The 17,749-nt window shown below is 37.9% G+C and overlaps 1 protein-coding gene across 1 annotated transcript; it reads right to left on the bottom strand.

Annotated features, from left to right (window-relative positions):
* Positions 1–5,800: 5,800 nt before the first annotated feature.
* Positions 5,801–7,473, bottom strand: LOC142340359 (uncharacterized). The gene is made up of 2 exons (XM_075390933.1): positions 6,683–7,473; positions 5,801–6,347 (listed from the first exon to the last, which is right to left on the bottom strand). The coding sequence occupies exons 1-2, from the start codon at positions 7,471–7,473 to the stop codon at positions 5,801–5,803; spliced, it is 1,338 nt and encodes a 445-aa protein (XP_075247048.1).
* Between the last annotated feature and the right edge of the window lie 10,276 nt (positions 7,474–17,749).

Here is a 17,749-nt window from a genome sequence, read left to right as displayed (position 1 = left end):
CACTACATGGAAGTCTGCAACGAAAATGCTATTCATTGTTTCAAATAGAAGTGTAAGATGGATTCAAATTCTCGCAAAAAATGGCAAGAGAATTAATTGTAGCGCACATATAAATTTGTTGCTGCATTTAGAATGGTGGACGCCGTATTGCTTGACAAGGCGTTTAGCCGACAATCAGAAAATGAAAAATGGATCTTTTCCATTTGTGCCCCCAGCTTAGTAGGCCCATATTAATTGCAACCCCAGACGCACGTGCAATATTTTAACATAATGGTTAGCTATGTAATGGCACGTGCTTTGTAACTGTGGGGCACAAACAGAAATTTTGCTAACAGATTAATTCTGAAGCTCCTATAAGCCAACTTAAAACGGTTAATCGTAAGCAAGCAAATATACGGCACACTTTTTTTAAACTAGCATGACGAATGTCTATCTGTGGTTGCAACCCCCCATCAGGGGGAAGTGCGGCCACGGATAGTCCGAATGGAGCGCCACCCGACGACTCACCAGAAATAATGATCCACCGAACTACTGATTTATTGAACAATGAGCTTTTTATTGACCAATAAAGCTTAATCTGTCGGCTACATTTCTGTTTTTTTTTGTCGGCCTAATGCCCTGTCGGCCAATTTTCCTAGCACCATTTAGAATCAATGAAACAAATGCTCGCCTTCGTTTTATGGTTTGTTCTAGCAGAAGGTCATCAAGCCAGTGACTTACAAAGTACACCTTACAAACATTTGAGTTGTGATGTGTGACCGAATCAAACGATAGCGGAAACACTATTATTACTGAACTTTACGCTGGTTACAAAGTTACAAACCTATGTGATGGCAAAAGCAAAGAAAGCAGATTTGCAGTTCAGTTGGAAACACTCAATCTATGATTGGGGACGGTTATATAAAGGTTTTAACTACTGTCATGGGATATTATTGAATGCTTTTATATCTGGTGCGTTTGCGTCTTTTGGGAATCAACAGTTTTGAGAGATATGAAACTGTTGATTCGCGGAACAAATCTTCTCTATCAAACTGGTACATTTTTGGAATTACAGGTTGCCTCATTCCGCATCGTGTTGCGTGGATCTCTTGAAGAGCGGTAACATAAACTCACCAGTGTTCGTTGGTACGGCATCATAAGACTTGCAGCTTGATAATTGATAGACATGTTTTCAATAGGTGGTTGATTAATTATTAAAAATGTAAAAATTTATGTTGGAAAAAGACATTCAACAGACATAAAAACAAAATACGCAGCAAAAGCTCTAAAAATTACATTATCTGCAAACTTGAAATTCTGCCAGGAATTAGCCGATTGAGTCCTTTTTTTACTCCGTCACCTGATGGGGCAAACGTCGTCTGAGACAATCGTTGCAATAATTTTCCCGCTTTCGTATAAAATCATCCAATTGTTGTCCGGGGGTTTTTAACAATTGATTGTAGAAAAGACAGATCTAAACGACGCGTCGAAGGGTAAATAGACTCGTTACCAAAAAGTAGTTCTAATCTGACCACTTTCTTTTGAAAGCTCTCTGATTTTGCCAGAATAGAATTACTAACGTCTCCCCAAACAACCCATTAGTACAAAAAATGAGGAAAAATAGGTGACTGATAAAGTTTTTTGATAGACTCCAACAGATATCCCGCAATTTTCAAATTCAGCAAGAGAAATAAAAGAGAAAAAACATTGTGTCTAACAATCGCCACATGTGCAGCTAATCTCAAATTATCCGTAACGGAAATCCTCAGAACGTTAATGTCAGTGCACTGCCTTATGCCAAGAATAGGTAAAACATGCGGACCAGAATGGAAATACACATAAAGCTCGACACTCCTCGACTCATTAAAAGTCATATTGATGCTTTCACAGCAGGTTGTTAGCTCCACGAACGCTGCCTCATCTATGTTGGGTTCATTGAATCTACCAGGAAAATTTGGGCTAATTTTATCAACTTACTTTATCAAATGTCCGGTCGCTTCTGAAATTTGCAACTCATCGTAGATTAAATTGAACAAGATAGGGCCAAATATGATTCCGCGAGGGAGACCAAACCATATACGAAGCACAGCTGACTGTTCGATGTTGATATCCACATACTCGGTCCGATTACGCAGAAAATCGGTCAGAACGTGAGCAATTTGCATCTGATTAGACCTCCATTCTCTCACTTTCTGAAGAGTTCGGACTCTAGGGAGCCGGTCAAAAGCTTTGCTCAGATTGAGTGCAAAGATTCGCACATAATCAGAACTCCTGTTGTAACACTTGCAAACATGTAGCTTCTTCAGCAATGCATAATGACGAGAGAAAATCGTTGGTACCGATATTGGCCAAATATCGCTTATAGAATAAATATGGAACTGGAAAAACACGTGATATCCCGAATGCCGATGGAAAATAACCAGTCCTGAGGAACTAATTGTACAAAGAATGGAGAACAGTGGCAAAATTTGAGAATTCTGACGATACAACCAAGAAGGAGGGGACAATTCGATAACAACCGAGGAAGCTTCAAGTGATGTGTTCGAAGAAATAGTATATACTTTAACGATTTCTTCGTTGATCTCAAGCAAAATAAAAGGAATTCGGGCAGCGTTCTGCTTTCTACGAAGTACTCTATTGCAGGTTGTTAGCCAATTTTTGCTGCTGCAGTAGTCCTTGGGCTGCCGATTTGAGATGATCTTTCGCTAAATGTTAGCACTCAGACGCTGAACTTCATATGACCACCGCCTCTTGAAGGCACGTTGTTTTTTCCTCAACAGATATTTTTATCTGCGAAGTCATATACTCTGGATCTCTACTAGAAACTTTGACACGGACAAGAGGACAAGCAAGATCGCAGTGTGATCGCAAGGTACGCAAAAAATCGTCCGTAGCCTGACTTGGGTGTTTAATTTCCAGTAGCCATGAGAAGTCACATACGTCATGCAAGTAATCCGGATGCAACTTATTGGCAACGGCTCGCTTTCTTAAAAAGACAAACCGTTGACAATTTTCATTGTCTGCAACAATTCAATAAATAGCGCAACATAGTCAGAAGGCAGTGAGGGAGCAAACGAGGCTTTAGAAATTACAAAGTCAATTTGAGAATCTGTGTGAGTAGATCCCTTAAAAGAATTAGTCATAGACAATTGCTGGAAAACTTTAGAAACAACAAAATAATTAAATTCGCCAGGACTATTAAAATGTTCTTGAGGATATGAACATGTTACATTCTCAACGGTGTCAATGAAATGATTATCATACAAGTCGGCCTTACCAAACGCCGGAGGGTAATATGCAACCAAGAAATTAAGGAAAGACTGAGAATGACTCATAGCTGTAATCCCTTCTGCAAATTCTAGTTAACAATTTGTCGTTCAGACAATCCACGGTCAAGCAACACTGGACCGTGCAAAGTGCGCTCATGTTTCCTTTGCTAAAACTCTTTTTTGTTGCATTTTGGGAATTTTTTTTCAAAGTCTGGGTTTTTTTTCGAAACCTGGGGATTATTTTTTGAACTCTGGGGCTTTGGAATATTCTTTTTCCTCGCTCTGAATGCAATCACGCAAAAATTAGATCTTGCCTCCCCATACTAAAATCATCTTTCGAGAAAAACCTGAACTCCTTCGTTGTATTTGAGATAAAATTTAATAGATGCGGATCCATCTATATTGGACAGACAAGCGGGCATGTTACCACTAGATTATCGGAACAGAAAACTACCTCTTCTGACGGCTTGAAGTTTATACTTATGAACTGAAACGAGGGTTCCAAAACCCGTAGGTTGACCCCAAATCCGTGTCCACTATTACTACTACTACTACTACTACTACTACTACTACTACTACTACTACTACTACTACTACTACTACGACTACTACTACTACTACTACTACTACTACTACTACTACTACTACTACTACTACTACTACTACCACTACTACTACTACTACTACTACTACTACTACTACTACTACTACTACTACTACTACTACTACTACTACTACTACTACTACTACTACTATTACTACTTTTGGTACTACACCAAAAGAAGGATGCACAGATGCGTCAACATTTGTTTGATTGTAGTGGCTCCATGAATGACATTGAATAGAATATTCTGGATGCCTGTCACACAAAAAAGAAACTCATGACTATCGAAGCTATATACATCTGCAAGTTGAAGCCGGGACTAAACACAGGCGATCAATATAGGGGGCGGGAGCGCACGCTAAAATGCTAGTTCAATTCATGTTTTTGACCTGAGAAAAAAAATAGGACGAAAATTTTTTGTGCACGACAATTCGACATTTCAAAAACCTCCACAAGAAGGATACTTAGGCCCAAGGCAAATTCGAAATACAAAGGATGTCCCAAAACGAAAACTCCGGAAAAGGAATGTTTTTAAAGTAACTGATAACAGATGTAAATTCGAGTTGTAAATAGGATAAAGTTTGTTTTAATGAAAACTTTTTGATTTAGTTTTTTGAGATAGTTCCTAGAATTGTTCAAATTGTGGTCTCAAAAAATGTAAATAGATATTTATTTTATCCTTTAACAATTGATGAAACAGCCATAACCTTACATTGAACATAATGTTCAAAAAAATTTTCTCTTAACTATCAGAAATATTTCTCTTTTGACAAATTATTTTTCACAACTATTACTATACTCAAGGAGGTTTCAGCCTGTGTCCCGAAATTGGCCAGATCAATTTTTATAATTGTTACGTCCAGTTTCCATGGCATTGGTATCTCAGAGGAGTGCGTATTTCTCTCTACAACGGAACATAACGCGGATTTCTGTTTTGTTGAGAAAAATGGACAAAGGAGCTCTAACGGCTGATTACTAACTATAGCGTAATAATCTTTACGCCGGCCCTGATTCCAAAGTCAAACTTGAAAACTTTTCTTCTCTTTATTCAAAAATGTTGTCATTTGATTTATTCGAGTTAAGAATAACTTTGATCACGGTTTACAACAGAAGAGGTTTTATTAGAAGCATGAAATAGCATATAGTTGCACTCAACTTAGCTGGAAAGAATACAAATTCGCTCTGGCTATTACCTTATGGTTCCTTTATTCAATCGCGTGATATTTACATATTATGTAACATAAGAGGTATAGATAATTCAAATGAGCAACTAATAACCATTAACAGCACTAGCATTGAGATGAGGTGACAAATAAACTCAAATGAACCTATTTTAACTGAATAGAAAGTTCAATATGAAACTGGGGCTCGAAGGCCATATCTAAATGAGAGCAATTTTGAATCTTTTTTTCCCAATACCTCGGAAACAAAAAAGGAATGAAAGTTCTCTTTTTGACGGGTTACAGACAATTAATGATACTACACAACTATTAGAATGAAAATATTAGCATCAGTTTAAACATATTTGTGGGGCTACCAGATTTATTCTATAGCTAATGTTAAAACATGGGCAAAATTTAGAAATTAATATTTCTCAATAAATTGGGCCTCAGATCTACTGATCGGAGAAATGGGACCTTAACAAGTATATAGAAGACGTATAAAAAAGAAACAAACGAATTCTGACAATTATAACTCAAAATATGATATCAAGGTTTTCCTATATCTGTCTATCTGAGCTGGCGCCAACATGGCCGAACCTGTTTTCTTCTGGAAAACACACACTGTCAAATAGTGGGGCCAGTTTCACCACTGGTTGTTTGTAGGTGCCAATATTGGTCTTAACTGTTGCTGAACGCACTATTCCATCTGAATTGGGGAATGTTTCAATCACCCGAGCCATTTTGTAATCGCTTCTTTTCAAAGATTCGTCTACCAACCAAACAAGTTAGCCGGTTTCAAGATTTCTCTCGCTTTCTGTTTCCCATTTTCTACGCTTATTCCATTCTGGTCGATATTCTGTTATCCATCTAGTCCAAATCATATCTGCATAACTCTGTGATGATTCAAAAGCTTTGCGCATGTCAGCATATTTCGTTGCATTTGAAATAAACGGAATAGCGACACTTGATCTTCCCAAGAGAAAATGATTAGGCGTTAGCGCTTCTAAGTCTTTGGGGTTGTTGCTGGCTGCTGTTAAAGGGCGCGCATTCAACGTCTGCTCGACTAAGCACATTGTCGTAGTGAGAACTTCATCTGACATTGATCTTTCAACGAGAACAGCGACCATAGTTCTCTTACAGCTTTTTACTAGCCTCTCCCGTACTCCTCCGAAATGGGGTGCTCCGGGTGGGTTCATGGACCACTTGATCTCCTTTTGTGTCAGATTGTCAGCAATGTCTTGTTTGTTCCAATTGTCTATGAACTGTTTAATCTCCTTTGCTGCACCGACAAAATTCGAGCCATTATCGCTCAATATTGTACAAGGTTTTCCTCTGCGAGAAACAAATCGAGAAATAGCAGCAAGTCACGTTTCCGCGTCTAATGAATATGCCATTTCGATATGCACAGATCTCGTGCTCAAACAAATGAACAATCAGCACCATCTTTTCATAGTTCTTCTCAACAGCTTGACTTCAAAAGGGCCAAAATAGCCGATGCCCGTATTTGTGAAATGGTGGATGTGATCCTCTACCCTTTGTTGTGGAAGATCAGCCATCTGTGGTCGCAGAGTTCGAATGTCACGTTTACGACTGAGTACACAATTGCGTTTTATCCTCCTCAGGGCGTTTCGTAAGTCAGTTTTTGCTTTAAAACACTCCTTACGTACTCGGTGCCCTCGTGGTGGTTCATTTTGTGTTCTGCTTGCAACATTAACTGCACTGCGTTGTGCCTAGCTGTCAAGAGAATGGGTTGCTTTCTTTCGTAGGCTAAATTTGAATGTTTTAGTCGTCCTTTAACTCTCAGCACGCCTTGATTGTTCAGGAAAGGTACAAACCTTGACAGGTTTGACGCTTTTCTCATCCGACTTTCTTTCTTTATGTCCCTGTAATCGTCACTAAAATTCTCTTGTTGGATAAGCATGAAAGATTTACTTTGCGCTATTTTTCGTTCGTCCGTTGTTAATGATTTTGTTCGAGTTTTTGTTCTGAGTGTGAGAGAAAACGCAATTGTGTTCATTAACCCATTCCAACTGCTGAACCAGCTCCAATCAATCACTAGCTTTTCAACACACGGCGGTTTATTTGCCAAATTGGCAGCTTCTTCTATATCAGTGCTGTTGTTGTCCAAGTCGAAAACAGGTGGTTGTTCGGGCCATTCGTCGGTTTTATCTCGGAGCCAAGCCGGCCCAGTTATCCACTCGATTTCTTCTAAATCTTTGATCTGCATGCCACGGGTTCCAATATCTGCTGGGTTAACCGTTCCTTGAACTTGCTTCCATTCATCAATAATTGAGGTCTCGATGATTTCGGCTACACGGTTTGCAACGAACACTGTTTGCCTTTTGTGTGATGAGTGAAGCCAATGAAGAACAGTCACTGAGTCGGTCCAATGGAAAATTCTGCTAAACACCAGATCATGTTCATCAACAGTGTGTTTTCTCAGGCGCGTTGCGTACATTTCTGCCTGTAGTTCGAGTCTAGGTATTGATAACTGGCGCGTAGTTGTGATTCTTCATTTTCTCATAATGAAATTCACCTACGGTTCTTCATCGCAGTCATCACGAATGTATGCTACTATACACATTGCATCTAAGGAGGCGTCTGAGAAGACATGTAGCTGATATTGTCCTTGTCGCGTAATAACGTATTTTCGCTGCAGAGCAAAATTTCTAACTTGTTGTAATTCTTCAACCCAAACTTCGCAAACTTTTGTTTCTTCTTCACTTAATTTCTTATCCCATTCCTGTCCGTTGCAGTTCCAAGTTTTTGAGAAGTATCTGTATGCGCATTGTGAAAGGAGCAAAAAGACCCAAGGGATCAAAAACAGAAGAAACATGTCAAAGAACCGCTCGTTGCACAACTATCTCGGGTAATATCTTTTGAGGTCCTCTCGAAACTTCCAGTGAGTCACCTTCGACATTCCATTTAAGACCAAGAATTGAAAGTTAAATGGCTCCATCTCGAATTTTTTGCTTAGGGCAGTAGATCGAAGATCTTCGGGAATCACTTTTCGTAGTTCCTCACTGTTCGTAATCCACTTTTTGAGCTCAAAACCACGAGTTGTTAGGCAACTTTGCGAATCTGAGAACAACTTCACTGTTACATCTTCGTCGTTTTCAGACCTAACAAATTCATCCATGTAAAAAGATTGTAACAAAAGCTTGTCAATTCCAGGGAATTCGTCCTTTTGATCTGTTCCAGTCCTCTGCAGTGCGTAATTGACACAAGTTGGAGAGCTTTTGGCGCCAAATATGTGTCTTTTGTACTCATAGGTTTCCATTTTACTGTTGGGGTCTGAGCGCCAAAGAAACCTCAAAAACTTGCATTCGTTTTTTGGCACGGCCACTTGTAGGGACATTGACTCAATGTCTGCTGTGATAGCATACTCTTTTTCGCGAAATCGGAAAATTATTCCGAGAAGGTTTCTCAGAAGATCGGGACCAGACATGAGTTTGTCGTTCAATGAGAGACCTTTATACTTCGCTGCCGCATTACACACTCCTCTTACTTTCTTTGGTTTGTGTGGATTGACAAAAGGGTGATGTGGAAGATACGATTTGGGGCAATCACTCGTCTTCTTAATTTCGTCATAGTCCAGTTTCCTGATGAATCCTTTGTTCAAGTCGTTCTGAATTGTTTCCTCATAGCGCTTTTTTAATTCAGGTTGATTATTGAATCAACCTTCTAAAGATTTTAGCTGTGTTGTTGCAGAGGCAAAGTTATCTGGCAACTTCTGCTCATTGTCGTTCCACAGTAGTCCAACTTCAGTATATCCAACTCCATCAAACACAGTAGTTCTTTCCAAAATACCTTCAGCTTTCTTGTCGCTTTTAGATTTTCCCTGTGTTTTACAGTTTGATGCATATCCTTTTTTACCTTTTCTGTCAGGGGTTCTTCAGCACATGAAAATTGCGTGGTACAATTTAAGCGTTTGGTGACTGACTTAAGTAGTGGGCCACTGGTTGTCCATCCTAAGTCAGTCCGAACGGCCCACGGTTGGCTAGGCTCTCCTGATATGTACTCAATTGGTCTCATGAGACTGTAGGCGTCCTGTCCAATGATCATTTTCACTTCATCTAGTCGCAATAAAGTATCTGGTAAAACATTAAGGTATGGATACTGTAGTTTTAATTGTTTATGGTCCAGATAGTCATTTCCTATCTCCAACTTCGGATCAGTAAACGTGAAAATGGTTTGAGTTGGTTTCGACTTGTTTATTGGTCCAACAAGAAGTTCAACTTACTGACAATCTAACTCTACCATTCCAAGGATTCCATTGACATTCATCGAAACATTTCTTTTGGATGCACATTTTGGCTTTTCTGCCAATGTTTTGTCAATGTAGGACACTGTGGACCCACTATCCAGGAATACTACTGTTTCTGTAGAAAATCGAGATCTTTTTCTTTTGAGTTTGATTTTCACCAGCTGTAACAATCCACTGTTGTCATTCTGAGTGATGTTGGTTGAGGCCTTCATCTCCGATTTTTCGAGCGTTTGTTTTGATTCTGTAGTTTGATGTAACAACCGATTGTGCGTTTTTGCTCAACCATACACGTCACAAGCTCTGTCTGATTTGCAATTCTTTATCAAATGCTTTCCATCAAGACATCTAATGCAGAGGCGCAAGTTCTTGACTGTTTCGTAACGCTCTGCAACAGTTTCTGATTTAAATTTAGGGCAGTTCCATAGCTTGTGAATGCCATCATTGAGAGGGCAGGAATATGCGTTTTGACTGTGATTATTTGCTGGTGAATTTTGCGAAACTAGGGCAGATGTCAGAGTTCTTGTACTTTTCTCTTTATTCTGAGCTGGTCGTTTGTCATTATATTTGTCGCTTGAGAATTGCATACTCATTTCATCATGTACAAACGCAACATTGTTTAACCACATAATGAAGTATTTCAGATCCACTGTTGCTATTCCAGTATAAGCTGTATGAAAAAAAAATTTCGATCTGAGTTCAAGTGGAAGTTTTCTGACAGCACTGTTAAGCACTGACGCTGAAGTTAAGTCTCCTACACGTTGATATTGTGTTAATACATTAACACTGTTTGAGATCGTTTGAGAATACTTTATGATTGCTTGTGAATCATGTTGTTTGATGAATTGATGTACATGGATTTGCTTAAGTTGTGCATTTACAATTATTTGTGTTTGACCAAAGTTCCTTGAGAGCGTTTCCCAGGCAAGACGATACATCTCACCTGAATAGCCCATTCCTGCAATTGCTGCCATTGCTTTTCCAGTTACCAATGTCTTCAGGTGATTCATTTCCAAGCTATCGTCAATACCACCATTGTCGACAGTTGCAAGGAACAAACTTGACGTTTCTAGCCATTCTAGAGGGTTTCCTGAGAACTCCTGGAAGCGTTAACTTTGGGAGTTTTATAAGCTGATTAACGCTGGGTTGCATTGTTGTCTGAGTAGAGGGGGTGAAAATAGCTGTTGGGTTGTACGATAAAATTTTCTTTGGTTTGACAGAAACGGTTGTGTTTTGGATAAGCACTGGTTCTGCTGCTTCAATTTGCAGACATTTGTTAAAATTATCATTTTCATTTTGAGCAGGCGATAAGTCTCCTTTTTTCTTCATCTTTTGGTCACTTTGTATTTGCTGATTTCGGAAATTGACATTGTCGGCGCTCTGGAGATCTAGTGTGAAGTCCTCGGTTAGCACATTGTCTACCCAGTCACTGATTCGTGACGCAGAATCTTTCCAGGAAAAGGCTTGTAAGCTATGTATCGAGCTATCACTTTTACGGGATGACAGTTCATTTAATTCGATTTGCATTTGTCTCATTTTCTGCTCCCGAAGAGTTCTTTCCTCGAGCTCCTGAATCTCAGCTTCTTTCACTAATAGATCAAGTTGCCTTTCTTCATGTCGAGTTGTTGTCTCTTTCTTGCTGCGATCTCCATTTCTGCTCTTTCGCCAGCGATTGCAGCTTCAAATGATAACCTCCTTTTATCACTACGATTTGAAGAAGAAACTGATGGTTCTTTTCCTGAGTAAGTATCTGCAAAGATACTGGTGAACAACGTCTGATGGTCTGGTGTTTGATTTTGCATTGGAGTCTCCTTTTCATCACAGTTTTTGCCGACTGCTGAAGTTTGTTCAATTTTTTTTCCGATGGGTTGACTTTTTTTGTTTTGACGAATCATCTTCTTTTTCTCCATCCGCTGGTTGCTGGTCTTCTGCATCGTCATTGTCCACTTCTGATGGGACTACATTTGTGTTTTCAGTAGGATTGCTCATTAAAATGGAACTTCTGTTGAAGCTTGTTTCTTCTCGGTCTTGTTCGTCTTCGAAAGAAACCGTTAAACCAGTTTGCTTTGCTTCCGATTTTTCTACGTACTCAAGCTTAAGGCAAGGCTCAATTTCTCTTCTTAATTCCTGGCTCGATCTCCGAGAATGACTTTTTTGTGCAGATTGGGTTCTTAGCAAATCTATCTTTTGCTCAACTATTTCTTCATAGTCTTCAAGAAGCGTTTGCATCTTCTCGATTTCCGGTTTAATTCTACTTACACGACCTTCTGCCCGCACGATGACATTGACTTCAACTTTAAACTTAAGAATGTTTGTTTTTTGACAAGCTAGTTGGTCACAGTACCTAAAATATTGTAACAAAGTTGCGGAATCTTTCAATTGTCTTCGTTTTGCTTCAATTACTATAAAAGTTGGATGCCAAACTTTCCAATAACTACAGGCAATTTCAAACTCTTTCCCGTTTGAGGAGTATAAATGAGCTCTTTCGCTTTTGCAGTTGTCTTTCAGTAAAACTATTGTGGCATCGAGAGCTTCTTTATAACTTTTAACTAGCTTATGATGTCTAATAAAACAATTTGTCAACTCACTAGACTTGAGTCGCGTTACATAACTCTTGACGTCCACTCTGTGCTTCTGTAGCCTTGTGTTGAGTACTGTACTCCATGCTCTTCTTTGATTGAAGAAATCACCTGAAGCAGTTTGTCCCATCGCGCTTTGTCATCGGGATCAACTAAATGTTTTTCAATCTTCGAATAATCGATCTTCATTATTTGTAATCGTGATAAACGCTCGTACCTCAAATCAAAGTAACCACAGAACAAAAATTCAAGTCTTTATTGGGAACCAAATAATGTTCCCGGGTCGCGGCACCAAATGTAACGGCTGATTACTAACTATAGCGTAATAATCTTTACGCCGGCTCTGATTCCAAAGTCAAACTTAAAAACTTTTCTTTTCTTTATTCAAAAACTTTGTCATTTGATTTATTCGAGTTGAGATTATTTTTGAACACGGTTTACAACAAAAGAGGTTTTATTAGAAGCATAAAATAGCATATAGTTGCACTCAACTTAGCTGGAAAGAATATAAATTCGCTATGACTATTACTTTATTGTTGCTTTATTCAATCGCGTGACATTTACATATTATGTAACACAAGAGGTATAGATAGTTCAAATGAGCAACTAATAACCATTAACAGCACTAGCATTGAGATGAGGTGACAAATAAACTCAAATGAACCTATTTTAACTGAATAGAAAGTTCAATATGAAACTTGGGCTCGAAGGCCATATCTAAATGAGAGCAATTTTGAATCTTTTTTTCCCAATACCTCGGAAACAAAAAAGGAATGAAAGTTCTCTTTTTGACGGGTTACAGACAATTAATGATACTACACAACTATTAGAATAAAAATTATTAGCAACAGTTTAAACATATTTGTGGGGCTACCAGATTTATTCTATAGCTAATGTTAAAACATGGGCAAAACTTAGAAATTAATATTTCTCAATAAGTTGGGCCTCAGATCTACCGATCGGAGAAATGGGACCTTAACAAGTATATAGAAAACGTATAAAAAAGAAACGAACGAATTCTGACAATTATAACTCAAAATATGATATCACGTTTTTCCTATATCTGTCTATCTGAGCTGGCGCCAACAGGAGCAATGAATCCAAGCGCCACATTTTTCGAATGCAATTGCAGATTGGTTATTGATCTTCATTGGATATTTACTTGAAAGACTCTTTGGTTGTCAAATTGTTGTCATGGCATTCAGTATATGAAATTTTTTAATAGGAATATCACAACGATCAGGCTAAACAGTTTCATAAACTGAATTCAATCACGTGAATCGGAATACCAAAATGTCCCTACTGTAGAACAACAGTGAAGAATGACTACCCTCAATCTTCAAGAGAATGGGAGAATGCTACAGCATCACTGTATCGCCTGGAAACGTCAAAGAGCTGGGTGTCCTAAAAATGTGTCCCATTGAGTGACCAATGTCTGAGCATCGATGTATTTTTTTCAAAAGCTAAGTTGATTTCGACTCTTGATACAGCAGCAAATAAAATTTGTGCATTTTCGTTTTTAGGAAACCAACATCTTTGAGAGACATGAAATTGTTGATCCGCCGGAGGAATCCTCTCTATCAAACTGGTACATTTTTACAAGTTGCCTCCTTCCCATTGTTGCGCGGATCTCTTGAAGAGCGGTTTTTGGTATTATATACTCACCAGTGTTCGTTGGTACGGCATCAAAAAGAGCTGCTGTTTGAGATTCGGATGGCATATTTTCAATAAGTGGTTTATTCATGGTTGTAATCCGCGTTGCAAATTTTTGTTACTGCTTTGTCGTTCCGACATTTGAAAAGCAAGCAACACTGGACCTTGCAGAGTGAGCACCTATTATCTTTGCAACGTTTTCTTCTGAAACTTTTTTGGAATCAAGTTTTTATATATATATATATATATATATATATATATATATAATATATTCATTGCAGGATTCTTTTTTGAAATTTTGGATTTTGGAGCCATTCTTTCGCCTCACCTATTAATATACCCCTTTTGAAGTTCTTTTCCAATCGACATGACATGTGCTCCAAATTTGGCCAGATCACTTTTTTGATAGTTAAGTCCAGTTTCCATGGCACCCGTATCCCCGGTGAGTGCGCATTTGTCTTTACAACGAAACTTCATGCTGTTTTCCATTACAAAGACAAAACAGACAGAGGAGCAATAAAACCAAGCGCCACACTTTTTGAAAGCAATTGTAGATTGTAGATTGATCATTGTTCTTCATTGGTTTTTCACCTGAAGAAATTTTGGTCGTCCAGTTCTCCTCATTGCATTCAAAATATAAAAAAAAGTATCTCCAGTAAATCACAGCAATTAAAATAACAAACGGCAACCAAATGTCCTTCCTGCAGAAAAGCAGTGAAGAGCAACGACCCACAATCTGCAAATGAAGGCGAGAAGTTTATTACTCGGTTTCATGGCTCCTGTGCCACTTGATGTCTGGAAATGTCAAATGGCTGAAGGTACAAAAAACATTGTCTGGTTGCGTGACCAATGTCTGAGCACTGATGTCTTTCTTCTGAAGCTCAGTTGATTTCGACTCCTGATTCGACAGAGAATAAAATGTCAACTGTTTCAGAAAAAACAGCCAAAAGCTATGCAACAAGTAGTTTAAGAAAGAACTGAACCCAAAGTATCTTCTAAAGTGATACAAAACACTAGTCCAGCTCTAAGACAAAAGAAAAAAGGAACGATCATCAATCAAAGTTTATAATTACAGTTACACATGAGCATGGCGACTCCGTTAATGGTAATATACAGAAGTGTTTCACGAAACTTGGCAAAACAAATTCAAAGAATGGTGAAAAGCGAACGCGCAGGCCATTATTGATATCATTCACAATTGCAGTTTTCTATCGAGATGTATTTTAGAAGTTGCCAGCCAAAAAAGTACACGCATCCATTGTACAATAGGAAATTCCTGTCATCGGATTATAGAGAAGTTAGAAAAGAATTTATGAAAAAAGTTACAGTATCATAAACCAGGAGGGAAAAACTTGAAGTGGTTTCAGAATAGAAACCAAGAGCTTTTCTATAAAATTGATTGTTTTCTAGTCACGGAATGAGCTTCATGACTGACAACTATCAATTGCCTGCTGCTTATTTGGTTATCAATCTGATCTTTTGATCGCCAACACAACGTTCTCTAATTAATCTCTCCATCTGGGTATACTGTCGCGTTTCCTACAAGAAAGCAGAAACTTGATCTTCAAATTAAATGCATAAATCAAATGCCTTTTTAGCGACAATTATAGCTGTTGCTGAGTTTTAGTCGACAGCGTACTTTCTTCGAAGTTTGTATAATCCGCTTCCTCAACAATTTTCGCTGTTAGCTCAGTAGATCTTCAATTATGAGTTGATCTTCGCGCTACTTGACTGCAATTAATGCCTTGACAAGAATTCGCGTTGAAATTTGGTTATAAACATAATTAATTCGAGATATTCAACGGTTTCCTGCGATTTGCATTTGATTGCCCGCGCCAATTTAAATAAAAATTTCAAAATTTTTGACAGTTGTCTTGCATGGACGATTTTGTTTTTTTTTCTGTAGTTCATTATCTTGCAGGTTAGAAAGGGAGACGTAGCAGCACAAGTTATCTTCTTGATAACCAAGATCACTGTTTTCTGCGTTCTTTCATTTTCATCAAAGAATGGTTTTTATTGATTGATTAGCCTTTCGACTATTTTCTTGCAAGAAAAACAATTTACTAGGTCGAATAAAAGCTTCCACTATGAGACGCCACAGTTCGGTTGTCTTTAAAATGTCCATCGACAGATGCAACTTCCGACTACAGACAACACCATGATCTTCGGTCCAAATAATGAGATATACTATTGTAGCAGTTCGTCGACCAGCTTGATTCCATCTTTTATCACCGCAAACTATTCCAACTTTATTTTGCATTTTTTTTATCTGTTTGGCCTATTCATCTTGACTTTTGCGGTTCTACAACTGTGTAACGTGCTCCTACAATTAAAATGAGCGTTGTTATATACCAGCAAAGAACTGCTGTGCCTTCACTTGATGAAAGTGTGTCTCTGAACTGCTTTGGTGTCTAGTTATCCCGAAAAAAAGGGCGTTAATGTTTTTTGTTTAACTTGAGGTTCTAAATTCTTTTGGTTCTTAATTATCTACTCAAAATTATGAAAAAATCATTTAGTTTTCAAGAAAATCTAAAATGGTTGCAATGAAATGACATGTTTCGGTTCAATTTGTTAGAGTTTTGCCGGCGACTTTGCTGATATGTTTTTAGTAGCCTTAGTTCTTCTGACCACTTCCAACATTCCATTTTGAGTCTTTGAGTCTAGCCTGACTCTGATTATGGTGTCATTGAGCGTACAAAGTTGAGTTTTAGCTTTTTTTTCTGATGACCTATCTTCTTTTCATTGCAAGCAGAAGTCGAATATTTTTGACACAAAACTTATATAAATTTTGGTAGATTGATTGAGCAATTTGAGAATATTCAATTCCAGTGACCAATTTCTTCTCTGAGTAGTCTCAAGTGTGTCAGCAGCAATTTTGAGAAGATTTGCCTATAGCACCGTTTTAGTTTTGGGATTTTGTTTTCCTTAACAAAATTTTGATTCCACTGTTGCCTGTCGCCAGATCAGATGCAAAAGCAAGAGAGCACAATAAAAAAAATCGGGTAAAACCTAAAACTGAATAATCAACTAATGAACATGAACCTACGTACGTCGGATGAACTGCTCTTAGACGACAGGCGTGGCAATTTAACTTAGGGGATGTAGCTTAAATATTTGTCATGGATGCGAAAAGATCCAATCTACTCTGGATGAAAACTCGGACCTCCTTGATGACAGTCTGCCCTATGAACCAGTAAAGATTTCTCGACTTTGATCCCTTCAAACTTCGAGAGCGTTAGTTGCAAATGTGTTAGTTTTTTTTCTACCTGCTTGATCCCTCAATGCTCTTGTTATACTTTATGCACATGCACCGTCTTGCATTATATTTCAAAGTCGGCCCTCGATTATAAAAACTCAAATCATGTCAGTTTTTTTTTATTTTTCTACAATTTATTTCTTATCGAAAAGGCTATGTAAAAGAAATCAGCAAATTGAATGTTCTAAATAAAGGAATTTTTTTATAAACTGCTTTTTGAAACCAGAAAATGTTTATGTTTCCGGATATCTGCTGCAAAGACGTGCACAAGGCTGACCTGTGTGATAAGCGAAATGACGATAGCTCTAAATCAGTACTGAGATTAGACTCACAACAAGGAGGCTCGGTAATGTGCGATTGCACATAAGGTTCCGACCCCGCTCATCCACAATTTTGACATAATTCTCCAGCAAATGAAGAACAGATGGAAAAACCCAAAAATTGAAGTATTTTTCAAAAAAAATTGTTGTATGAACAAAAAGATAGCCTCCAAAGCAAATAACTCAGTGATGGAGTGAATAATGGTGCATTAGACTGATGAGATGTGCAAATATTAAGAAAGCGAGTCAAGACGAACAGCAAAATCAAACAGCAACAACAAAAATTAATTACATCAAAAACTTCATGTGCGTTTTGAAAAACAAAACTTAATAACAAAGTCAAAATAGCGTCAGATAAAACTGATATTAAACAAAATAACTTGTAATTTTCCAGAAAGCATATATGACCAGTCCATAATAAGGCTTGGTAACAGTTATACAATAAAGAACAAAAACAGTAAATTTGAAAAATTCGCTTATATTTATTAAAAACAATTAAATTCAAAGTTAAACCATTAGGAATCAACTAAAATAACTCATTGGTTTACAAATACCAATGCTTCTTTTGACGGGGATTAACAACTGTCGATATCACATTGATTAGGCTGTTACAAAAAGAACAACAAGTAGACAACAAACAAAAAATCAATTAAAACTTGCCA

The sequence above is a fragment of the Convolutriloba macropyga genome, chromosome 5 (genome assembly GCF_964194025.1).
Source record: "Convolutriloba macropyga chromosome 5, txConMacr16.3, whole genome shotgun sequence".
Lineage (NCBI taxonomy): Eukaryota > Metazoa > Xenacoelomorpha > Acoela > Convolutidae > Convolutriloba > Convolutriloba macropyga.
Note: the sequence above shows the minus strand (reverse complement) of the source record. Positions and strands in the feature narration are given on the sequence as shown.

What these genes read in the sequence shown, in the direction of transcription:
- LOC142340359 (XM_075390933.1), bottom strand. Translation starts at nt 7,473, where the DNA reads ATGTACGCAACGCGCCTGAGAAAACACACTGTTGATGAACATGATCTG. An exon ending in AACCACCACGAGGGCACCGA is followed by an intron (nt 6,348 to 6,682) that starts GTACGTAAGGAG and finishes TGTTTCTCGCAG; the next exon opens with AGGAAAACCTTGTACAATAT.